We start from the raw sequence: 25,838 nt of genomic DNA on the forward strand, positions 1-25,838 counted from the left end.
TCATTGCTACTTTGTAACTGTAATTTTGCTACTGTTATGAATATATGAATAGTAATGTAAATACCTATAAATACCTGTGTTTTCTTTTTTTCTTTTTTTTTTTTTCGGATTTTCGAGACAGGGTTTCTCCGTAGCTTTTTTGGTTTCTGTCCTGGAACTAACTCTTGTAGACCAGGCTGGCCTCGAACTCACAGAGACCCGCCTGCCTCTGCCTCCCGAGTGCTGGGATTAAAGGCGTGCGCCACCACCGCCCGGCTAATACCTGTGTTTTCTGATGGTCTTATGTGACCCCTGTAAAAAAGTCGTTCAACCCCCAATGGGGTCAAAACCCACAATGCCTTAAAAGGTACACAAAATTGTAAATTTTATTTCTAAACTATGCAACACCTCCCCGCATTAAACTTGAAACTTAATTTTCAGCTCTTCCTGAGGGAAATATGTTTAGGGATCTTTTTTCCCAGAGAAGCGCCACTCTAAATTTAATTCTGAATTCACATCAGCGTTCCTAGACCCTGAGAACGAAACCTCACCTCGTCGTGGTTGTGAGTCAGCACAGCTGGAACAGACCAGCAGGGAGGCTGCCAGATCAAATGTCAGCACTGAACCGTACAGGTGCTAGCTAAGGACAATGCTACCCTCAGATTCGCAGTTTTTAGGAAAAGTATATGCCTACTCTGTTAACCTGTTTGATTGTAAATGATAAAATATTGAGCACGCTGTAGTCACAAAACTTATTTTTAACTAAAGGCAGCCACCACTCACTACCCTTGCCACCATTTCTTTGCTTTCTCCCATCACCGTTTCAGGAGGGGGGCGACGCAATGATCACGTGCTATCTATCAGCTAAAAGAATAAGGTAGTTTTTATAATTCAAAATACTTGCAACATAGGGTTGCTCGGACTTAAAAAGTAAACTGAGTTTTAAAAAATACATTTTTCAAGTTGTCCAAATTAATACTTCCCCCTTCAGTGTTCTAGTTTAGGAAGACAGTTGCCTCCCTTCCCTCTTCACAGATGTGGGCTGGCGAGTTTCTGCTCAACTTGACACCACCTGAAGCCATCTGAGAGGAGGGAGCCTCGACTGAGAAAATGCCTCCATAATACTGGGCTGAAGGGAAGCCTGTGGAGCATTTTCTTAATTAGTGATAATCAGAGAGGACCTAGCCCATCGCATGTAGTGCCGCCTGAGCTGGTGGCCCTGGTGCCGCCCGAGCTGGTGGTCCTGGGTTCTATAAGAAAGAAGACTGAGCAACCATTGCCTCTACATCAACTCCTGCCTCCAGGTTCCCTGAGCTCCTGCCTTGGCTTCCTCAATCAACGGGACTCAAGATGTGTGAGCCAAATAAACCCTCCTTCCCTCTCCAACTTGCTGCAATAGTAATCCTAGCTAAGACAAGCGGTACACCATAAATAGATGGGATTTAATGGATCAATGCTCACTTTCAGCCCGTGAGTTATAAACTAGAGACACGCCCACCAGACTGTGTCTGACACAAAGCAATTGTTTTAAAAATTAAATATTTTAAAAGTATTCTCTATTTCCTATAAGAATTTTAGTTTAATTTTTAAAGTTTTTTCTTCTCCCACCACCCCATACTCTCTACCCACCCGACTTCTAATTTCTAAAATTTGTAATAGTATTAGTTTTAATTTTTTTTTAGCATTATCTTTTCACTACTAACAAGCAGTGACTTTAGAATCTGAAATAACTATTACCTCCCACTTCCAATCGACGTAACTGGTAAATAAATACAATGAAAAGCAGGCCTCGGAGTTTTCTCCAGATTATTTAATGAATTCAAGAATCAATGTAGCCGTATTCCATGAAATGCAATCACCTGTGGTGGAGGCGGAGGCGGAGGCAAACAAAAGCATCACAAGATCGCTAAAAGCCTACGCAGCCGCGTGTCTGTTCTTCCCGGCTATAACGGAGCTTGTGATGGAACGCAGAGATAAGTACGATTGTCTCTTGAGTTTTTTTCTAATTCATAGACCTTAAACAGACAAAACACAAGAAACTTATACTTAAACATGTGAGCACTAAATATTATTTTTACTATAAACTTTGTTCTCTCCATATAGACGGGAAGGCCAGCCTTTGGTATAAATAATGTATTTCCACGACAACATGTAAAGGAACCACTAGCGTGCACTGTCACTGCGGAAGTCTTTCGGTACGGGCACGGCGAAGGCCTCTTTGCTCTCGGTAAGTGCTCTGGGCTGATGGATGAAGACACTGAACTTGACACCCTGGTTGTTGGCGGCTCTGACAAAGCCGCTATTGGCGGTCATAGTGATGGCTTTCAGGGTGTCTCCTGTCCCAAAAATCGTTAACGAGCGGCTGTTAATTTTTGAGCTTGCCACGAGTCTCAAGGCGCGCTCAGAAGGCTGGTCTGGGACCACGGTGACTCGCTTTATTAGCATAGCGGCCCTCTCTCTCTCTCCTGGGCCCCCTAAGGTGTCTAGAATAGACTGAAAATCCTTGACAGCAGATTCACAGGCAAACAGCTCCTTGTCCTTCATAAACGCTTCCAGCTGAGGCAAGACCTGCTCCTTCCTCTCCTGCTCGGCTTGCTCTGTGAGTACTTTCTCTTTGAAGACGAAGTGGCAGCCTCCATAGCTCATGGCAGATACATACGTGATTAAAGTAGTGATGTCCAGGTTGACTCTTCTGCACACGTCCACCTTGATCTCCGTGGGAAATGCAACGTGCGCCAGGACGTTGTCTCGGTCCACTCTGGTCACCTGCAGAAGTTCTTCGTCCTCATCGTCGGGCTCGCTCTCGCTCGGCTGCTGCTCTTCAGGGTGGCTTAGCAGAGAGTTGACTGCGACGATGTCCCCTCTGACAGAGATGCCCATCTCTCTCAGCTTCTCTGCCATGGGACTAGAGACACTATTGTAAAATGCAAACACGATGTGAGGGTTGCTATACTGCACCGGCTGCTGGCGGCTGGCCTGCAGGAAGTCTTCGGCCTGCTCAATGATGCTTTTGTCGCCATACTGGCCCCTGCCCAGCCAGATGTTATGCAGCGCTTCGGCCTTCCGGCCAATAGCTTTGACCCACGTGTGACCGCCGTTCGCTACGACATCCACCACCAGAGTCTGCTTCTCTCCCAAGGTGTCTGTGTAGCCGAACACACGGAGAACGCTGACAACTTCTTCCAGGTTTTCTGCCGAGTCCACGATGGCTTTCAAGTGTGTTAGGTTTGTGCTCTGTAAGTGGGATTCTTTAATAGCTACCTTCCCAGCCTCTATTTTCTGTAAGAATTTCAGCTCGGCCTTCAGTTTGCTGCACAGCTTTGCGCCCCCTTCTATGCCACCTTTTCTTGATCTCGAAAGGGATTCTGCTCTCTTGATCAGTTCCTTGGCTATGGCAATTCTTTCAGAGAGCATGGACTGTGAAGACATGCTGACAGCATTGTTCCTCTCACCGAAGACACAAACAGGGAAAACCTCAGCGTTCTGCCAGCACAAGCTGGGTTAAAAAGTCCAACCTAGCAACAAAGTTTATGAAGACTGAGCATATGAAGCTGGGCTTTTGCGAGAGGCTCCTTCCTTGGACAGCTGAAAGAAAGCTGTAAGCTTGAACTCTTCCTGAAGTGAGTTGGATTCTGACACTTGTTCAGACCTTCATTTCTTTGAACTATGAGATCCACAGCCAAGTCCTACGTTAGGATAAAAAGCAGGCGTTTGGCAATGTGTTTTATATCTCTATCAATAACTAGTCTTACTATTCAGCTACTGAAAAAAAAGTCAAGGTTCCAAACATCAAGAGTAAAAGTTGAAAATAGCTTCCCTTATGCTCTTTCAATTAAAGAACCCCTACCACCCCCCCTGCCAAAAGCCCTTGCCCCCAGGAACTTAAGACTCTCCCCACTCCAGCCAAGTCCGCTCCTTACTGCTGACATCTGGTCTCTTCTCCAGAGGGACATCAGACTGTGCCTTCAACTACAACCATCCCCACTATCCAAGGAGCCACACCAACAGTCCTGCAACCTCTAAGGAGCAAGTGTCCTGCTTGCCTTCCAGCACCTTTCTCCACATTCCTCTTTCAGGTAGGGAGGCAGCACCTCCTGCCACGAACCACATCCATCCATTTCCACTGAAAGACCTTGTCCCAATCCCTAGCTGGGTAGCCTAGATTCGCCCACTAGCTCAATTCTGCCCACCCCAGCCATCTCTGTATATCTCTGATGTGCACACCTGGTCCCTTCTCTAAGCAGACACCAGACTCATGCCTCCAGCTCCACCCATCCCTACAACCTGATGACCCCCTCTCTCTAGGAGGGGCTTTACCCCCAAACCAGCAACTTCACTTTCCCTTGAGACTCACCTAAGGATACTGAATGCCTGCCTTCTGGACCTCATACCAGGCAGCGATCCAAGACTCACACTGCCAATTCCAGCAGCACTCACTGCCTGCGGAAAAGTACTGAGCACCTCGCACAGGCTCCTGAAGACCAGCTGTGAGAATCCTCTACAGAGACTGACCGCATGCACAAGACCTCCATAAAATCAAGTCAGAGAAAATATCCCAGCACAGGGGAGGGGAAGTGGGCACAAAGTTTCACCCCTTACCAAGAAACTATCTGTAATTCGTGACCACTGGGAGAGGAAATACGAGTTTCCTTCAGTGGAATGACACTGTATAATATCATCCGAACTCCGGGGCAAATCTCATGCTCAGGAAGAGCTGGCCAACACAATATGGAGTCCGTGTTTTTCGTGTGCTTTGTCTTTGTTATTTTGACAGAACATGAAGTCAGGTGGGAGGGGCGGGAAGGCATATCTGAGAGGTAAAAGACTATAATAACAATATAGTGTGTGGAAGAAAATATAAATTAAACAAAACAAAAAAGTTTCCAACACTGAAGAAATGCATTGAAGAAACTGGAAAGACCACTCACGGGTTGGGAGGACTAATACTGTGGAAACGACCATCCTACCAAAAGCAAATTCATACTATATTCAACACACTCCCCATCAAATTTCCAAAACAATGACTTACAGAAGTTGAAAAAAACAATCTTAAATTTCACATGGAACAACAAAAAAAAAAAAAAGCAGAAATGCGAAAACAATTCCAAACAACAAAAGAATGGCTAGAGCTGTCGCCTCAGATTTCTAAGCTATACTACAGAGTTACAGCAACAAGAGCACAGCACTAGCATAAAACGCAAACACACTGATCAATGAAAAATAAATTGAGGGTTTATATGTGAACTCTCACGCCTAAAGCCACTTGATTTTTGACGAAGATATTACCGATACACAATGGAGAAAACAAAGCATCTTTAACAAATGGTGTTGGTCAAACTGGGTAGCTAAAAAGTAGAAGAATGAAACTTGATCCTTATCTCTCACCTGACACAAAACTCAACTCCAAACGGGTCAAGGAGCCCACCCTAACATCTGATACCCTAGCTGGGTGGTGGTGGCACACGCCTTTAGTCCCAGCACTTGGGAGGCAGACAGGTGGATCTCTCTAAATTCGAGGCCAGCCTGGTCTACAGAGTGAGTTCCAGGACAGGCTCCAAGGCTCCAAAGAAACCCTGCCTTGAAAAAAGGAAAAAAAAAAAAAAAAAAAACCAACTCTGATATCCTAACTCTGAGAGAGGAGAAAGTATAAACATACTAGAACTCACTGGCATAGGATAGGACTTTCTAAACAGGACCTTCATGGCACAGACATTAAAAACAACAATTAATAAATGAAACCTGAAACTAAAAAGTTTCTATTCAGCAAAAGATGCCATTACTTGAGTAATGAGGCAGCCTATAAAATGGGGAAAAACTATCACCTGTACACCTGACAGAGGGTTAGTGTCTAGAATATATAGAGAACTGAAAACATAGCCATAGAAATCAGACATTACTAAGGGGCCGTTGGGAGGGGCTTTTAATAGAGAAGAGATGGATACACTGGTGTGAAGGGTTAAATGTTAAAATGGACCAGGAATGGCTAAGCTGGAGTGAGAGGGGAGTGTAGGGTGTATGTGCAAATAACACTAAAGACCTTTCAAAAAAAGACACAACCGGTCAAGGGGCAGGGAATATAAGGCTGCATCACTCTGAGCCCTGAAGGGAACACAGGTAACCCCTCCCTCCTTGACTCAGAAGCAGTGGATGGCTAGCTACAAGGACCCTCCTCTGGACACAGCAGGGCAGCTGTGTCTATGAACTCACACTAGCTGTGACAGCATGCATTTGTACAAGCAGGGGCTAGACCAAATACCAAGCATGGAAAGTGGAGTTAGGCCCAGAATCCCTTCACTAGCCAGGCAACTACTGGAAATTTTAGCTGCTGGGAGAGGGAAAGAGCATTTTCTCTAAGAATATAGCCCCAGTATGGCAGCCACTCTCCAATGGAAGATCGCACGTTCAAGACTATGTGAAGGAGGGGTGGTGGTGGATGGGTAGGGAAGATGGGGTAGACCTGGGAACAGTTGGGGGAGTCAGAGTGAATATGGCAAAACACATGATATGAAATTGACATTTTAAAATGTAAAAATAATCGTTTAAAAAGGTACAATTTGTCCTAAGCAAAAGTGTCTCCTAAACTGGTACTAGGGTCTCTCACCTTTTACGCCTTCCTTGTTTCCTTGGTAGGGTTTTCCTTGAGATAGTGTTTCTCTATTTAGCCCTGGCTTTCCTGGGCCCACGCTGGCCTTGAACTCAGAGACCTGCCTGCCTCTGCTTTCCAAGAACTGGGATTAAAAGTGTACACCACCACGCCTGGATGGATGTCTTTTAAGAAGTTATCTCTTGATTTCCACAGGGTACAGATGCCAAGGAATCGAGACTGCGTGATTTCTGCATGTGACGTCAGCTGCGTGTTTTAAAAAGAACAAAGGAGACAACTAACTTGCTCCCGTTCCCATTCTGAAGGAAGCGCTGGAAGAGGGACTCAAAAGAGCACGCCAGGGTGGCCAGGCTGGCTGCTGGACTATAGCGAGGTGGGAGGGCCAGGGGTGAGGTGCTTCTAGGGGGTTATGGTTCCCATCTGGGTCCGTCCACCTGCACAGCTGAGCCTGGCCCAACAGGTCCCGATCAAACAAACAGGCTCCTGCTGGCCCGGGGCTTAAAGGCCAGAATAGGGAAGACGCAGAACTGACCCTTCCTGTCGGGACACCCGGCCCAGTCCCTCCTCTCTTCCCACCTCCCTCTCTTCCCCACTCACTCCCTCAGTCTCCGGATCCTCACCAGCAGCGCCACAGGCCCCACGCGCACATGGCGAGGGCACACAGAGGCAGTGTGCAAAGACAGCTCAGCAGCCAGCCCTCACCTTGCGCTGCAGAGACACTCTCCGCCCGCTGAGCCCGCCTCCGGCATTACGTGGTTCCGGCCGGGTGAGTTTGAGCTCGAGAGTCCCAGGCGGCGACGAAGCGGCCATGTTTGTTGAGGGCATCAGGCCTCTGCCACCAGTGTGACAGCTGAGCTGCCAGCAAGCAGAGGCGGGTCTAGGGCCGGGCCGCATTCCCACTGGGTCCTGGATGGTAAAACTTATTTGGGCCTCAGGTTTGGTTATTTTTAACAAAATAAAAACGGGAGAGCCATCAGAGGCTCCAAACGCAGCTCGGACGCACTTTGAGTTGCACCATCCTGGCTCTCCATAGGAAACTTTAAATGTGCTGTCCGACCAATAGGGCAAAGTACAGCTTAGCTTCTGAGGGCTGGGAATATTTAGCCAAGTGGAGTGTTCAAAGTTACCCAGAAAAGAAATTGAGAAACAAAACTAACTGTAAATACTAGACATAGTTGTCATCTTTTCCTTATATCCTGCTCTTTGTCCCAAGTGCTACTTGGATGATAGAAATAATTGCAAATTACACAACCTAAATACTAAGAAAGAAGCAATGTCTCATTCGGTGCTTACCGTGGCCAGTGCTATTCCAAATACACCACGCATTATTTATTTAGTGCTAAACTGATGGGTAGATAGACAAACTTTGCAGCTGAGCCACAGACCAGTTATTTAAGCCCAGGCAGCCCCGGGGGTTACATACCTTCAGCACAGCCTAAAACACCTTTATCAATTTATCAAGTACAAACTGCAGAAGGGCTTTGGAACTTCAGGTGTCTAGATGGGGGGCAGAATTAAAGACAGATTCCTTAAAAGACTTTGTTAAGAATACACCAGAGTCTTCTCTTCCAACCAGCACAGCTGGCTCGTTCCTCATCCTTCCCAAGCAATAAGTTCATGGTGATGAAGGTAAACTAGGGTGTCAGATTAAATCCCAACAAAAGGCAGGCGCCATTATTAAGTGGAGTTTTTCTGACTCAAACGGTCCTCCTAGCCTATTTGCTCCTCCAGTGCGCCCATCTTCCAGTACCCACCTGCTCCACCTTTCCCCTCGAAACTGTAAACAAGAATAAAAAACTCCAAAGACATCTAATATTCATGGTGTACAACAAAGTAGGTATGTCCCAGACTCATTCACACACTTCCGAACATTCTTCTTGTGAACATTCTTCTGTTTGGACAGAGATGGCAGAACTAAGTGGCTTTAGAAAGTATCTCATAACTGGAACCTTCAAGTGATCAGTTACTCTGAGCCTCAAATAAGAAGTTTCTTCATTTAAGAGAAGGCACAGCATAGGAAAGAGCTCTTCAAAGATAAAGGCCGTGTCTCAAACCTTAATTATCAGTTGGCTAGAAAGTATAGTAAGGCTGACAACAGCAAAGAGCAAGAGTCAGCTATTCCATTGACAGAAATTTTAGCTCCTTAATCAAGAAAATTAAAAGGAAAATTTTAAATATACTAAAAAATTTACAAAGAATTTAATAAATAAATCTTTTTAAAAATTTAATTTTTATAGTATAGAACCTACTTGGGTGTTCACTGCATTGAACATTAAGTATGTAGCAGAAGTGCTTGCTTTGGCAGCACATAAACAAACATTAGCCCAGAGAGTAGCATGGCCCCTACAAGAGAATGACACACAAAGTCATCCGTATTTAAAGTATCCTTATTTAAACAAACATTTGCAAACTCATCCAAGGGCAAATAAAACCACTGTAACATTCCAGAGGCTATAGAGAGGACAGTATTTTGCCATAGACAAGAACTGCAACTTATCAAAGGGCCACTGGACCGGTGGCCAGAGAATTAAAATTCTACTCCCAGGAAAACGCCAACCCCTCCCACTGAGTAACTTTAAGCTTCTTTAGGGTTGGGGTTTTAGGGTTGCACACATTGGCAGGAAAGTGGGCGAGGTTAAGTACCAAGTTCAGCAATTTCTGTCTATAACTACTGAAAATACACTCCACTATAAAGCAGTCCTCCACACCCTTCCCTTTCCAACTCCCTCTTATCCCCCAGATATGCAAATGTTAGTAACATCCACGTTTCTCTTCTAGACGCTTTGCACAGCAAAACGTATGGTAAGGGATTAGAGACAAAAGTCTATCAGATACAAATTGAACCAAATGTTGGGAGAAGCTACAAACTCTGGGAACATTGTAAAACACAAAATTAAAAGAAACTAAAATCCACAACCCAAAATGATTTGAGAGTTTAATAATGTTTAGAAAAGCAATGGGTCCCTACATCAAAGAATGGGTTTCTGAAATAACTGGCACAAAAAGGAAACAGTTTAGTTTCAAGGACAATGAAAAGGATTATTTTGTGAACAGAACGGAGTTGTAGGCAGCTTTGCACTTAGCTGAGGCAGAAGCAAAACTAACCATGAACTTAATCTGCCTCAGTGATGTCACCTCTTCCTTGCGACTTCTGCTGCACCTGTTTGCACCCCCATCTTAAATTTACGTACCTTTGCTTTGCTTTTTTGATTTATAAATGTTGGCATTCTTCTGGGTTTTTTAAGGCAGGGTTTCTTTTGTGTAACCCTGGCTGGCCTGGAACTGTGGAGACCAGGCTGGCCTCAAACTCCTGATCCACCTGCCTCTGCCTCCAGAACATTGGGATGACAGGTATAAGACTCCATCAATGAGCATCTTGTTTTGTTTGGTTGGTTTTTTCTTTAATATTGGTCATGAGAGGTCTAACAGAAATCCGTCTTTTCACCTACAACATTAAGTTTAGCCAAAAAAGGAAATCTAATTCAGTGATTCTCAACCTTCCTAATTATTTTCATTGCTATTTCATAACTGTAATTTTGCTATTATGAATTGTAATGTAATGATTCGTTTTTGAATGTCTTAGGCAACCCGTGAAAGGGTCCTTCAACCCCCCAAAGGGCCCTGGCCCAGAGGTTGAGAACCACTGCTCGTATTTCTTTGCATACTCAGCCAGGTAATAAGTTGACTTTAAAAAGCCCTTTTGAATATTATGATAATTGTGCTAGATTCACCAAGCCCAACTAGAGATATGATGCTCTCAAGACACATCTTTTATTTCTTTTGTTTTGTCTGCATGTATGTCTGTGTACATGTGTGAGCCTGGTGCCCACAAAAATCAGAGGATTTCAGCTCCTCTGGAACTGGAGCGATGGATGGTTGTGAGCCACCATATGGATACTGGGAGCTGAATGGAAATTCTCTGCAAAAGCAACAAGTGCTCGAAACTGATAAGCCATCTCTCCAGCCCCTGAAGACATATCTTAAGACAGAAGGGCAGGGCAGAGGCTGAAGCACCTGCGATGCAGGTGTGAGACCTGGAGTATGGATACAAGGTACTCACAGGGCAAGCACGGTAGTCATTTAGTCCCAATATTCAGAAGGCAGACATGGGTCTTCCAGAGCGAGCTAGCTAGTCAGTCACCAGGCAAGCTCTGGGTCTCAATACATAAGGTGCAGAGTAAACCAACACCAACCTCTCGTTCTCCACATCATTGCTACCCACACAAACTCACGTGCCCATATACACACCATACATAAATAATTCCAGAAGGTCAAGGTGCCATCTTTCCATCTCTTAAAATGTTACCGCCTCCATCAACAACATATGGACTTATAGTGACAATAGGTAGCAAAACAGCCCACCCTGTCTAAACTTTAAAGGTCAAATTCTCTTCAATTACATTTAAGTCACTGAACTGCCTCCCTGTTCAAATTGATGACATTCATAAACAGTCTGTTCTGTAGTCTTTTATCCTAAGATGCCTGAGGGAGGAAACCCGATTAAAATAATGTGCCACTAACTACTTGCTCACTGCTAAGGACCTACCTCCAGTGAAGGTTCTTCTCACACTAAGGAGGGAGCTGAGCTCTGAACTTAGTATTTGATACCAATACTAATATTTACCCTTAAGAGAAGTACTTCCATAATCAAGGGAATCCTTTTAAATATGTTTACTACAGGAGATGGAGAAACACATAGCATCTAGCACACCATGGTTTATTTAGTTACGTATCTCTGAGAGGAGACCACTGTTGCTTAACCCTTGACTGCTGTAGTACAGCTGCAGAACAGTCCACGACCTCACTGATCCACACCCAAAAGGTGCATAACACAATTTGTAGCTTGTCTCATGAACGTATCAAAGTATACAGATTCTCTCAGTTTTAAAAGTCATTATGAATATTAAAACCCAGAACTGTCTTTTAAGGAAATGTAGGGATGTTTGGTAGTAAAAAGGGCAATGAGATCTAATAACAAAAATATCTGAAAATTAGAGTGATTTTGTAATGTAATTTCCAAAACCAATTATGATAAAATGAGAAGAAAGTATGTTCAAACTTTACTCTTAAAAGCTAGAACTTGGTTTTAACAGTTTATTATGATTCTTATTTTAAAAATGTGAATCCATTAAACCATGTAGAAATAAGTCTGCACAAACAAAACATACTTTAAACATGTGTACGTGGATAGACTGTTTGATCTGAGCTGTCCGGGCACATCTCCATCACGCTATGGCCGCCAAGTAGTCCTTCACTTCCGCTGGGGTGAGCCTCCTAAAGCCAGCCTCGTTGCAGATCCCAACTTCTATGTTATCTTCTGTCATTTGCCCTTCGAAACTTTCCTAATTGAGGAAGACAGGAAATGGTCAATTTCACAGGCAGTTCATTAGGGAAACTATCCTTTTAAAACCATCGGTGGATACTGAGCTAACCTTTAGAGTTAGGATGGCTGTATGAATGGCATCTTCCAGTTCTAGGTCTTCATTATATCTAGAGAAAAACATCGAAAATATTGCTGTTAGGGCACTGCTTAGACTCTTCATGGCTATTTTAAATAAAAGGACAGTAAAAGCGTTGAGTCTTTTAAAAATCTAACCCTCTTAAAAGCACTAAGTTGTAGTAGAACTGCAGAACAGTCCACGACCTCACTGATCCACACCCAAAAGGTGCATAACACAATTTGTAGCCTGTCTCATGAATGTATCAAAGTATACAGATTCTCAGTTTTAAAAGTCATTATGAATATTAAAACCCAGAACTGTCTTTTAAGGAAACGTAGGGATGTTTGGTAGTAAAAGGAGCAATGAGACCTAATAACAACAGGCTCCAAAGCCAGAGAGAAACCCTTTCTCGAAAAACTGAAAAATAAAAAGCACAAAGTTGTAAGAACATTCCCTAATCATCTCAGTGAGTTATCCTCAAACTATAAAGTGAGTGGCACAGCTACTAAACTTCTAACACCATGAAAAAGCGTCATTAAAAATATTTTGCTTTACCACTACAATGTCAGACTATTGCTAAAATCCTTTATTATTGGTTATAACACAGCACTGAAAACTCATTACTAAGTAAAATTTAAAGTGCTTTTTATGAAGATTGAGATTTCAGTGTGATCAAAAGTCTAAGATCTTTAATAACTATAACATGAATATTACATGAAAATTGTACAAAGAAGAGTCATCTGTTAGACCTCAGCCATAAAACTTCCTATCCAAAATATCAGAGAACGACGACACTGAATTCGGATATAACTGTGAGTGAAACAGCTTGTGTGCACAGCACTGACAGCAAATTTTACACAGCACACCATTCTTAGACATACATCACGTGATCTTCTCAATGCCAACCACTAGGCTCACAATTTGTTTTGTTTATAGCACAGCCTGAAGCACAGCCCATTCTGCAGTCCAGGCTGGCCTTAACTGCAAACAATCCTCACAATTGCTGGATTACAGGCATGGGCCTCTGCATCCACCTATCTCAATTTTTATTTTTCATAAGTCATTATTAAACATCCTTTTTTGTTTGTTTGTTTTTCGAGACAAGGTTTCTCTGTAGCTTTAGAGCCTATCCTGGAACTAGCTCTTGTAGACCAGGCTGGCCTCAAACTCAGAGATCAGCCTGCCCCTGCCTCCTGCGCACTGGAATTAAGGGTGTGTACCACCACTGTCCGGCTTAAACATTTTTCTACTCTAAATATAATGGCTTTAAAAAAATGATGGGGGAAATGAATTAAGAAGTAAACATTTAAGAAGCAACCAATGACTGGGCATGCTGGCACACCACTCAGGAAGCAGAGCAGGTGAATCCCTGTGAGTTAGAAACATGGTCGTCTACATGGCAGCTTAAGAAGAGCCAGGGCTACCTAGAGGAATCCTGTCTCAGTCACCCCCAAAATCCCAAGAACATAAAAACTTTAAAAATGAAACAAGGTTGAGCAATACCGTTAGGAAATGAGTAATATTACCACTAAATACACCGAAGATCAGGAAATCAAGATTCAGGGCATTTTCTCCTTTATCTTTAACTAGACTCAAATACAGAATGATACACTGAGCCTGTTAGACTCATGAATTAATCACGTAAAGAGATCTGACATCTGTAAGATCAGTCTGCTCAGGAATCTGATCCTGGGAAGCCTACCTCTTCTCAAGGAAAGTCTTCCCGTTCACATAATTCTTCCCCATTGCTGTGGCCTTCCAGGCAAAGTAGGCTCCCTAATCAGGAAAGACAAACATTTTAAAACACTCGGATAACTCTATTCCTCTTACATCTGTAAACTGGTCTCTAACATATAAAGTTATGATTATTTATTCAAATTGAGTGGAAATTTCATAGAAAAGATTTTGTTTAAAGGTTATACAACAGATGACAAAGTCATGAAGGAACTCAGAGGTTAATTTTGACTTTGGTAATGGTTTACTCAGGTATGTATCTATGTACATAATACACACATACAGTGATAATGAGCAAGAGAAATTACTGTAAATAAGACTACTTTAAAGGCTAGAAAAAAGGAAGTAGGAGTTAAAGTAAAATACCAAGTAACAGTTCAGCTTAACAGACTGCACGAATCTAAAGCTGTGTCACATTATCCTGAAAACTGGTGGTCACTCATTTTTAGTGGACAGATGAGACAGCACTACTTTATACTTTCTCAGAAGAAGTGAAGGGCTTGAGCGATGGCTTAGGGTTGAGAGAATGCTTACAGCTCTTTGAGAAGACCCAAATTCTAGTCCCTGCACAAAGTCAGGTGGCTCTCAACTACCTGTAGCTCCAGCTCCAGTGGGACCTGACTTCTCTGGATTCCATGGGCAGCTTCAGTCACATACACATACCCACACAGACACATATGTATATGCTGGGAGATGTCTTTCTGCACACTTGAATATGTGTTGCTCTCACTGGTTAATAAATAAAACTGCTTCAGCCTATGGCAATGCAGGATAGAGCCAGGAGGGAAATCCAAGCAGAGATACAGGAAAAGAACAGCAGAGTCAGGAGACACCAGCAGCCACCCAAGGAGCAACATGCCAGAGCACCAGTAAGCCACTGGCCACTTGGCGATACACAGATTAACAGAAATGGGTTAATTTAAGTGTAGAAGCTAACTAGTATAAGTCTGACCCATCAGCCAAACATTTACAATTAACGTAATCCTCTGAGGGATTACTTTGGAAGTGGCTGCGGAACCAGGCAGGACAGAAAAACCTGTTTACATGTACACACATAATTAAAGGTAAAAATAGATCATTTAAAACAAGTGGGGGAAAAAAGGAAACGGTGAATTTTAAACTTTTATGATTTCAACTTTTATTAGATATATAAAAAGCAATTCTAATTAATGCTTCAAATATATGTAATGATACTTACAGATGGATCTGACTGAAATAAATATGGTCGTCCCTCATTCCACCCACAAATAAGTAAAGAAACACCAAATGGACGAACACCACTGTAGAAAGAAAATGAAAAAGATTTATATATACTCGCAAGTAAAGCAAATTACCAAGTAAACTGAATTAGACTTCTTAACTTTAACTTCTAAATGAACCAACTTAAAATGAATTCTTTTTATTATAGCTGGGAAGAGCAGTAAGCCTAAACCAAATGACATAGCACCTTGCGTCCCAAAACTTCAGGAGAAAGTAATTCTCAGTGTAACATCATTACAGAACTGTGTCAAGAGGCAGAACATGGTGCCATCCTGGGAAAGGGTTAATAATGCTTCTTTCTCAGACGGGTTAAGTCTGACAGAAGTGGATTAGTTTCTATGGAGGTCACTGCCTGCTCTTCTTTTACCGTGTGACATCTGTCCATGCAATGCTATCTGCCAGAAAAACCTTACCAAAACCAAATTACCCGTGTAAGTGCAAACCATGTCCTCGGACGCACAGAGCTCAGGTATTTTGTTGGAGCAACACAAATCAGAGTGAGACACACACTATAAAGGTGCCACAGTCTAAGTTAAGCATGGAGAAGCACACCCTAACAAATCTAATAAATAGTCTTCCCCACAAGGCTGTGCGTCAGCAAGTACTTTCCCACCATCTTATTCACCGTATATTTAAGGTGGGAGCTGGAGACGGCTCAGCAGCTGAAAGCCCTGACTGCTCTTCTTGAGGTCCTGGATCACAACTGTCTAGTAACTGTAGTCTTATAGAATTGTCATGGAATCCAATGCCCTCTTCTGGTGTGCAAACACACACACATCCATATACATAAATAAAAACAAAGTAATTCTTTAAAAAATAAAACTGGTATTAAAATGTTATTGCTGTTTTATATGCTCACAATCACTTTAGGTAGAAAAGCTAAGTACAGAGGCACTGAAGACTGCCTATAAAGAATCACCATCTAAAAATCAAGATGCTTTATTCTGCTGCAGGATAAGAACACACTCTTTTCCCCTTTTCTTCCTTTTGAGACAGCATCTAACTATGTAACCCAGATGTGACCTGAGTTTGTCAACTACCTCCCTCAGTGTCCCACATACTCAGCTTACAGGTGTGCACCAGGACATACAGTCACATTTTCATCTTAATTATTTCAAATCAAAATCAGAAACATTTATATCACAGTGATTTTCTTTGTTTGTTCAGCAAATACAGAAATAATAAGACTCCTACTCATTTGTTTTCTTTTACTATGTTTTTTCTTCTTCAAATTCATGATACATGTCTTCAAGTAATAAGAACAACTTACCCTGACTGGGTATACTCCTGCATCACAGAGGCTACTCTCTGTACCAGCTGGGCTGTGGGGATGGGTTCTTGGTAGACAAGATAGTATTGCTGGGCAAGTTTCCGAGCTCTGTGCACAAGCACTCTAAGGCAATAAGAAAAATAGTTATGACACTCTACTAACTACCCACAACTTTCGTCTGAAAGCACACACAACACAAGCTTGGCATGTATCTCTATCAGCTCAGAAGAGTCTCTTGACACCTGAGAAACAGAATGAGAAGCTGGGACTAGAGTACAGATAGTAACACATTTAGGGAGTTGGAGAGATGGCTTAGCAGTTAAGAGCACTGGCTGCTCTTTCTAAGGACCCAGGTTCAACACCCAAGACCCACATTGGTGGTTCACAACCATCCTAACTCCATTTTTAGGGGATCCAATGCTATCTTCTTGCCAATGGGGGCAGTATCTGCACATGGTGCAGAAAAACATACACTACACACTGTAAAAAGATGACATTTAATTTACAAAATAAGAAATTCATTTCTCCTTCTGTGACTTCCACCAAACTGCCCCCCTTATGTTGAGAACAGTCTATTTATACTTTACTCAGCCACCCCAAACTTAGATGCATATGAGCATACGCATTCAGTTCTGGGCATATTTCTTTCCCTCAGCCTGTCTTTTCTACAGTCTACCTTAAGTACTGCCTACAATTTAGAATAGCCTTCAAAGATTAAACAAACAGTAAATAAGAAGCTACATTTTACATAAGGTATGAAAATCATACCATTGTGATGGTTAATCTTGTCAACATGACTACAATTGTAATTCAAGGTGCTGCAAGGGCTTTTAAAGGTCAGATTATTTGAAGCAGAAAGACCCACCCTAAATATGGGCTATGTTTTCTGATGGCACCCCAGACACAAAGGTCACAGGACAAGAAAACTGCTCTTAGCCTTCCTGCCTCACTCTAGCTGGATAGTATGTATACTGGAGCTGCCATCAGTACTAAACACAGCTTCTTCAGGATTCTAACCCAGACTGGAGACCAGTAGCTCTGAAGAATCCTCCAGGACTCCAGCACTAGACTGGGACTGCTTGTTGTGTGATATTTTGATCAGACTCTGACAATAAAGCTTGCTTGAAGTCAGAGGGCAGAGCTAGACACTAGCTGACCAAAATGAACCATAGAGGAGTGAGGACAGATAGGATACAGGAAGTAGTAAGGTGGGCTGAGAGAGCTCACCTTTCTGGATGGAGGAATGGAAGAGGTAGGTCACTGGTGGCTTCTCTGCTGCTTTTCTGATTATTCAGGTTCTTACCCTGATACCTGACTCCAAGTTTTTTATTGATAAAGAATAATTAGATAAACGTGTCAACTGCTGAGCCATCCGGCCTCATGGACTGAATAATAACTACCACACTCTCTGCCTTTCTGCCAGCATGCAGCCAGCTAGACTATCCCGACCACAGCCTACATGGGTCTAATAACCCCATGGTGTATGTGGGAGGAGGGTGTATGTATCTTCTATCAGTTCTGTTCCTTTAGAGAACCCTGACAAATACAGAAATGAAATACAATCAGACAGATTTATCCTCACGCCCTCAGGCCTACTTCTCTGAAATATACACATTATCTCTCTCGAAGACACTCAAGCCCTTCTATCTGAAGCGTATCTGATCAGCAGCAGTCCACTGCGGTGTCCATTCTACATGGCGGTGGAGAATTTTCCACAACAGAAACGCAATCATATTCTGGTAGCCCTGTTGGCTTATGATTCCAAGTGAAACTATCTATCTTGTTTCATAAAATTCTTTTATTTTAGTTAGATTCTTTCAACTTACTGGTACTCCAGTGAAATAAAAAGGGAGTGATTCTACAGGCCTATGACTCCTGGCTGGCCCCGCAGAAGCCTTCAGTGGCCTTAAACACATTTGTCCCTTTAATAAGAGCAAAAATAAACAGAATGAGGCTAACTCTACATGGTCCATGCTCTCTCTTGTTGCCTGAATCACCTTAACAATATTTTATTATAAATGAATGCATTTTATCATTTTTAAGGTGAATCAGAACACCAAAGCCCTTCCTACCAAGACCTTGGAGAAAAATGAAATAATGATGAGAAAAAATAGGTAGTAGGTAATTTATCACCTCACAAGATCAAGCTCCACATAACCCGTACAGGCAAACTACATTTAGCTATCACCAGGCTGCTAGGACTAAATGAAACAACCACAGAGGAGGAGCAAGGTGATGAGAAAACACTGTGACCGGCTGTAGTACCTGTAATCTGGGCCCATGCCACTGTACACCAAACCAATGTGCTTGGTGATCGGTTCCACTTTGTGGACGCTCCTTTCATCATACAGGATGGATTTCTGCTTTTTCTCAGTGGCTAATACTACACCATTTGCAGCTTAAAAGAGAGGGGAAAAAAGACAAATATTAGAACATGCTCTTCATTAGCTTTCCAGTTACAGATGCATTCAACAAATTTGCTGCTTTCTCTACATTAAAAAGCCTTTTTCTGGATTCTTATACAAAAATTACCTGACAAGCCGGGCGGTGGTGGTGCACGCCTTTAATCCCAGCACTCAGGAGGCAGAGGCAGGCGGAGGCGGATCTCTGTGAGTTCGAGACCAGCCTGGTCTACAAGAGCTAGTGCCAGGAAAGGCTCCAAAGCTACAGAGAAACCCTGTCTCGAAAAACTAAAAAAAATAAAAAAAAATTACCTGACAAAGAATAAATCATTTTTCTGGCACTGGTCATTTATACTGCACAAACAAACAAATCCCAGTCTCTCTCAATATTTTCAGGTCTACTGGTTTTAAAACAATAAACTTGGTAACTCTTCTACTATAAATGATAAGAAAATTTTCTATAAGGACACCAGAACATATAATAATTTTATCTTTAAATGTTTTACAGTTAGCCCTTTATAAATAAGATAAAACTTCCAGGGAAAAATACTCAGTTGAAAAATAAAATAATAATAGTTTCCTGAGAAAAAAACTACCTATGGAGTATCACAATATACTACAATGACATATTTGCTATGAAATTTCAATTACTGGTCTGAATGCTATTTTCTTTAAACTTCAAAATTCTCTAACAAAAAGACCGCTGAGAAGTACGCACTTACATCTACCGTATCTCAGGTACGCAGCAAGAAGCATTTGCAGTGAACAAAACATTTAATTACCTTTAATTCCCACTGAAGGGGCCCCTCCAGCTACTGCAGCCAAAGCATACTCGATCTGGACAAGTTTCCCAGACGGGCTTAAAAAGAAACAAAGGTCTATGTTCATGCACTTTCGAATATTTACTCGCTTCACTTCCTATCCCTGGCAACTTATATCATTAATAGTTTAATACTAAAAACAGTATTTCTTTCCTAAACAGATAAAGCTTATCATGTTTGTTGTTGTTGTTGTTTTTAAGGTTGTTACAGTAAAGAAATCCGCTGTACAAATATTCAGATGTTTGCTATAAAAGATTCAGGGCTGAGGATGTGGCTACTATGGTCGGGTGCTTGCCTAGAATGCATGACACAGCATAAACCAGGTGGTAGTGCACCTGGGGAATCAGAGGCAGGAAGAGCAGTTGAAGGTCGTCCTTAGTAACTGGCCATTTTAAGCTAGCCTGGGCTACAAGTGATTCTGTCTCAAAAAGAAATCTTAAAATATTTCCAGTCCCTTATGGTCTATATTCATTTGTTTCAGCTCCAGTGAGACCTCATTTGGGACCATATCTCTTTTGTTTACAAATATAAGTGACTACCATGCATAATTAGTCTCTGCCACAGTATGTGACTAAATCATTTGCTAAGGAATTAAGGGGAAATCATTCAAAGTTCCCAAAACAAATACAACAAAATTGCATGCCACAGTTATCCGGAACTTACAAAAAGGCAATTTTCAAAAGAAAGACAATATATTGTGACAAGAAGTATGTTCATTTTTGTTTTCAGAACGAACAACGTTTGAATATCCATTTAGCTACGAGTGGACAACCTTGAAAAAGCTCAATTGTTTAGGCTGTCGTTAGCTCATCCCTAACTCAACATACATATAGGTGGTAGTGGAAAACCAGGTACAGATAAATTCAACAAGTAGATCCTGGCTGCCTTCAGTCGGATCCTGAAGACAATGGTCAAACTACAGTCGTTTGTCTAATTAATTTCTTCCGTGATGAATGTTCTTAAACAGGGAACGACGAGGAAATAAAGTACACATCGTGTGTGCCTTGAGAAAATGCATTTAACTCTCTCTCTATCCCATAACAGCAAAGTCTAAAATCTTTTTAAAGCCATTTTTTCGTGACGAATCAAGCTCATCGACTTTAGCTTATCAGTTTGAGCGCGCCACGAAATCCGGACGGGAAACCTGCGCTTTCATTTTGGAGTTATAGTCTATAGCAGCATAGTAGAAACCGAAAGCGGAGTGAGCTTCGAAGCACACTGGCTCTAAATGGGAGACTACGACTCGGACGTAACAGTACAGAACGATTTCCCAAAGGAAAAAGGACGTCTCATACATCTGAGCAGGAATCCGTTTCCGAAGCTCCCTATCTGGGCCAGGAAGGAAATCCTAGTCCTGGATGGACCAGCGGAAACCAGGCTGTCCCATAGCGCTTTCTCTAAGCTAGAGAGGGAAAGCCAGCGCCTGGCTCGGAGCCTGCAGATCCTCAGCCCCAAAGGCGGCGGGCCCCTGCCTGGGCCCAGGCCTGGCACCGCACATGACTCTGCAAAGCTACGAGTCCAGCCCCATCCCCGCGCGCTCCTGCAGAAACACCAGCCAGACCCAGGACACGGGGGCCTGGTCCGGGGCGCTCCTGGGACCTGTGATGCGTGGAACCTGAGGGGCGCCCCCGGGTACCTGAATGTAGTCAGCGAAAAGCTGTAACCGCGCTCTGCCATCTTTACCCAGGAAGTCGGGAAACAGCCACGCCCATGCGAGGGGCGTCTGTTTCCTTTAATGTTCTATTATCTCTGATTGGAGGAGAGTCGGATGCGCTCCAGGGGCAGCTGGGAGTTGGAGTTTGAGGATCCCAGGCAGGCGGGCGCTGAGTGCGCGCGCAAGCCTAAGGGCGGCCCTGCGCATGCTCTGAGCAGGGAGGCGGGGGAGCGGGAGGGCTTGCGCACGGTCCCGTCAGGCATCTCTGTCCAGAGAGAAACATGGCTATCTCCTTGCTGCTGCTGTCCTTCCCGTGGCCGGCGCGTCCCGGACCGCTCCGCAGGTGCTGGGAGCTGCTGCAGCAACTGAGGCAGAACTGGAACGGCCTTGCCAGTCCCCGGTGGGGTCCGTAAGGAGAGAATTCGTGGGGAGTGGGTTGGCGGGGGCTTCCGAGTTGTGTGAGAGAAACAGCCCGTGCTTTTTTAGTTGACTTGGAGGGATTGGGGAGAAGCTGTTTCTGTAGCTCGTCTGGAGGTCTGGAACTCACTGTGTAGCCCAGCCTAGCTTCCAGCTACTGGTATCCTGGATGTTAAAATTTAAATTGCTTTACCTTTTACAGCATATCCCAGAAGTGATAATACCTAGACGATCTGAATAGATTTATTCCATTAGATCATAAATGCCGTGTGATAAATATTTGTCTCCATGTGCTACCTGAAATAATCATTCCAATCGATTCAGTGTCCAGTAGGCCAAAAAAGTCCCCAGTGTCACGCAGGCAGTCCAGAGCTGTTATAACGTCTGGGCTCTATGTAGCAAAACATAAGGTCTGTTGAGAAAGAATGCCAATATAGAAAACTTTATGTATTTTTTTTTCTCTTTTGGGCTTGGAAAGGGGGGCGGGGTGAGACAAGGTCTATCCATGTCCAGTCTGCCCATATGTGCCCGATCCTCCTGCTTCAACCTCCCAATTTCTGGAGGTCTGTACTTGGGAAGCTTATGTACTGGTAAGAAGTCCAAAGAATAGAGCGAACTGTTGCAAGTCTGAAGAATAAAAGGAAGGATAAAGGAATACTTTCTAAGCAGTTTAGAAAAAAAATAATTGTGAAATACTTGATAGGGTCATACATAATAAAGTTCCTTTTCTTAGCACACAGGTCAAGATTAAATATTAAGGAAGAATGTAATGGCTTTAGAAACGTATAAGCTTCCTAAAGGAGCTAACTGGGTCAGAATACTATGGTACAGCTGATGGCCAGCTTAGTCATCTCAGTGCTGGTCAAAGTATATGTAAGGAATCTCAAAATTAAACTTACTTGTACGTTATCTACTACTAAACTACAGCATCCAGCATTGCATAAGGCAAGAAATGCTTAATAAACCAGTTGCTTCAGTAGACTGGACTAAGAAAACATTCCATTTGAATTATGTTAAATTGCATTTTGTGTGAACTTTAGTATTTTAATAGCTGGGGCTTATTAATATCTGTTTACTTTGACATTCTAAACTGTGTATGTCAGGCCAGCCGCTTGGTTCAGTAGTAAAGGGCCTTGATGCCACAACCTGAGTTCTTGCCCCAAGACCTACACGGTGGAAGGAGAGAACTAACTCTGAAAGTTGTCCCCTGACCTTCACGTGTGCATCCATACACACATACTTTACAGGTGTGTATGTGTAGTGACGTGTTGATTGTTGAAGAGAAGGTATCTATAAGTAGTCGTTTAGAGATTGATTCTCATCTCTGTTTTGTTTTTAGCACCAGCATTAGCGGTCCAGGGTCCATCCATACTCACGGACCCAGCCCACGGCACCAGTGGAAACAAAGAGGATTCCAGCTTCTTAGATAGTATCTTTTGGATGGCAGCTCCCAAAAACAGACGCTCCATTGAAGTTAACCGGTGTAGGAGAAGAAACTCCTGGAAGCTTATTAAAATTAAGGTAATTTGTGTGTGTGTGTGTGTGTGTGTGTGTGTGTGTGTTGGGGGGTGTGTGCACACCCACTCTTCCTCAAGCCTACCATTGACAGACCTCTTATTCATACAGCAGAAGAATTGGCTTTATAATAGTCTTGTCATCTTGTTTGGCTCACCGTAGATCAAAAAGTAATTTAACTCTTCCTTGATGTTCCTCTGTGTTGATGGCTCCTTGTTGATTATTTATTGTTTGAAATTAGAGGACTGATAGAGGTCTTAATTAAAAAGTCACGTGGGATCCTCACAAGCAATTCTTATGTAAAAATCTCCCAACTTTTTCCTCGGCTATTCTTAATGTGGAATTCACTAGAGTTACATAACCAAAATATTCTCCTCAGACCAGAGGGTAGGTAAGAGAATCTGAGAATAGTTTATTCATGGGCCGTACAAATAAAAACATACTAGATGGGTAAACTTGAGTTCTAGCCCTGATTTTCTTCCTCATTTGAACTCAGTGTTACTGTTCTCTCCGTTTTACTGTTATTTTTTAAAGTTGAACGAGATAGTATATAACCTCATATAGCTTGAGCGCTCTCAGAAAGATGCAGTGTCGGCATCTTAGGGCTCCTGCTGGCTGGTGATTGTGTAGTATATTTCCTGTCGTTAATAGGTTTTTCTTTGTTTTCAAGAACAATATAGACGTTTGCCCTGAGTGTGGCCATCTGAAGCAGAAACATGTTCTCTGTGGCTACTGCTATGAAAAAGTACGCAAGGAAACAACACAAATCAGACAACAAATATGGACTCAAGAAGGGGGTCCCTTTAAAGCCCCAACTGTAGAGACTGTGGTACTGTACACGGGAGAGAAACCCTCAGAGCATGATCAGGGCAAGAGGATTATTGAACGAAATACGAAGAGGCCATCTTGGTTCACCCAGAATTGATACTGAAGAAGTTCAAAAATAATAATTTCATAGTCTCTAAAATCAGGAGTCTTTGCTTTTATGTTGTGCCTGTTTTCATATCAATGTATTTTTAAAATTGACTTTATTAGCTGTTAATTTTAAATGAAGTATGTCTCTTTGAAGAGTAATTTGAATAAATTCAAAATACTTATGCAAAGGCATAGTGGATTAATTTGTGTGTTTCTATAATGCTGTTGGGTCTTAATTAAACCTAAAATTTCCCCAGACCAAAACATAAAAAAGTAATAAAATTCATAGCTAATTATATGGACTGTTTGAATTCTTTCGGATTTTTGAAATGATAGTTGTATGAATGAGAAAAGGTTGTAGGCCAGGCCCATGGCACACTTCTATAATCCCAGCATTCAGGAGTAGAAGCAGGAGGATCTCGAGTTCCAGGCCAGCCAGGGCTACAAAGTGAGACCCAGTCTCAAAAAAAAGAGAGAGAGAGAGAGACTTTCTTCTTTGTTGTTTTAGCAAAATTGTCTTTGAAAGATTTGCTTTTATGGAACATACTGTGGTAATTTCCTTAAATAATAGTAATAATTCTTACTTTACATTAATCAAATCACATTCCAGTGTCATTGTAGATGTTTGTGAGATTGTTTGGAAATTTTTTTTTAAATGAGATTAATAAATTCCAGTATATAAAGAAATGTACTATGGATATAGATTCTACTTTTCTTCCACTATATCTTTTTAGTTCACTTCATAGTCCAGTATTTTTACTAACTTACAGCAATAGCATCTTTACATTCTCCAATCCGTTTTTTATTTTCACTTGAATTTCTGAGTCCCTCTGTAGTCCATGACTTGTTAACTCATTTCTTCACTCCAAGTACAATTAAGATAGTTTATTGAAGAAAGGGAATTACAATTAAATGAACAACAACAAAATTCTTAACAACCACAGTAAATAACTTGGAATGTATCTAAAACAAAATATCTACTATGATAATAGGAACATTTACTAATTGGAAATAATTTCAGCCCTAAACTTATTTGAAGAGAAAGAATATTCACTTGAGTCAAGAAGTGTCTCTGAAGCCAGGCAGTGGTGGTACATGCCTATAATCCCAGCGCTCAGGGAGGCAGAGGTAGGCAGATCTCTGTGAGTTCAAGGCCAGTTTGGTCTACAAAGCAAGTTCCAGAATAGCCAGATACAGAGAAACCCTGTCTCAAAAACTTAAAAATATAAATAAAAAATAAAAGTCTCTGGACACTAAACTGGGGGAACGCTTTTCCCATGGGACTTCCAGTCAGGTACTGTAATAAGGTCATCCATGTGCACATTTTACAGACAAACGACCAATTTCATGGAATATATTAAACTGCAGTCCAGTAGAAGCAAATCTTTTAAAACCTAGGGAGCAGTAGGATCAAAAACCCATTGCCATAGTTCTTGAGGTCTCAGTAGTCCTCATTGTCCGCTATGTTCAGTGAGACCTGTTTTAACCCAGGCTTTTTCAGACCCAGGCCAGCTGGCCTTGGTGAGTTCCTGATAGAACATCCCCATTGTCTCAGTGTGTGGGTGCACCCCTCATGGTCCTGAGTTCCTTGCTCGTGCTCACTCTCCTTCTACTCCTGATTTGGACCTTGAGATTTCAGTCCGGTGCTCCAATGTGGGTCTCTGTCTCTGTCTCCTTTCATCGCCTGATGGAGGTTAATATTCAGGAGGATGCCTATATGTATTGGCTTTGTGGGAGCCTGGACAGTTTGGATGCTCACCTTATGAGACCTGGATGGAGGAGGGTGGTCCTTGGACTTCCCACAGGACAGACAACCCTGATTGCTC

At 42.5% G+C, this 25,838-nt stretch overlaps 3 protein-coding genes across 6 annotated transcripts; 1 reads left to right on the forward strand and 2 right to left on the reverse strand.

Moving 5' to 3' along the window:
• Positions 1-1,768: 1,768 nt before the first annotated feature.
• Positions 1,769-7,395, reverse strand: CUNH7orf25 (chromosome unknown C7orf25 homolog). Of its 4 annotated transcripts, none has more exons than XM_050142751.1 (2): positions 7,286-7,395; positions 1,769-3,665 (listed from the first exon to the last, which is right to left on the reverse strand). In XM_050142751.1, the coding sequence occupies exon 2, from the start codon at positions 3,406-3,408 to the stop codon at positions 2,143-2,145; it is 1,266 nt and encodes a 421-aa protein (XP_049998708.1). In that variant the 5' UTR covers positions 3,409-3,665; positions 7,286-7,395; the 3' UTR covers positions 1,769-2,142. The 4 variants fall into 4 exon arrangements, with proteins under 4 accessions (XP_049998708.1, XP_049998706.1, XP_049998707.1 ...); XM_050142749.1 differs by having other exon boundaries at positions 7,204-7,321; XM_050142750.1 differs by having other exon boundaries at positions 7,181-7,296.
• A 4,268-nt stretch (positions 7,396-11,663) lies between these two features.
• Psma2 (proteasome 20S subunit alpha 2) lies at positions 11,664-21,292 on the reverse strand. The gene is made up of 8 exons (XM_050142754.1): positions 21,148-21,292; positions 19,473-19,549; positions 18,554-18,686; positions 16,289-16,411; positions 14,957-15,038; positions 13,727-13,800; positions 12,016-12,073; positions 11,664-11,925 (listed from the first exon to the last, which is right to left on the reverse strand). The coding sequence occupies exons 1-8, from the start codon at positions 21,186-21,188 to the stop codon at positions 11,809-11,811; spliced, it is 705 nt and encodes a 234-aa protein (XP_049998711.1). The 5' UTR covers positions 21,189-21,292; the 3' UTR covers positions 11,664-11,808.
• A 110-nt stretch (positions 21,293-21,402) lies between these two features.
• Positions 21,403-24,204, forward strand: Mrpl32 (mitochondrial ribosomal protein L32). Its single transcript, XM_050142755.1, has 3 exons — positions 21,403-21,570; positions 22,922-23,103; positions 23,768-24,204. Exons 1-3 carry the CDS (start codon positions 21,447-21,449, stop codon positions 24,020-24,022), a joined length of 561 nt encoding a protein of 186 aa, XP_049998712.1. The 5' UTR covers positions 21,403-21,446; the 3' UTR covers positions 24,023-24,204.
• Positions 24,205-25,838: the final 1,634 nt, after the last annotated feature.

Source organism: Alexandromys fortis, unplaced genomic scaffold (assembly GCF_014885135.2).
Source record: "Alexandromys fortis isolate MF-2015 unplaced genomic scaffold, M_Fortis_MF-2015_v1.1 scaffold_5, whole genome shotgun sequence".
NCBI classification, from domain to species: domain Eukaryota; kingdom Metazoa; phylum Chordata; class Mammalia; order Rodentia; family Cricetidae; genus Alexandromys; species Alexandromys fortis.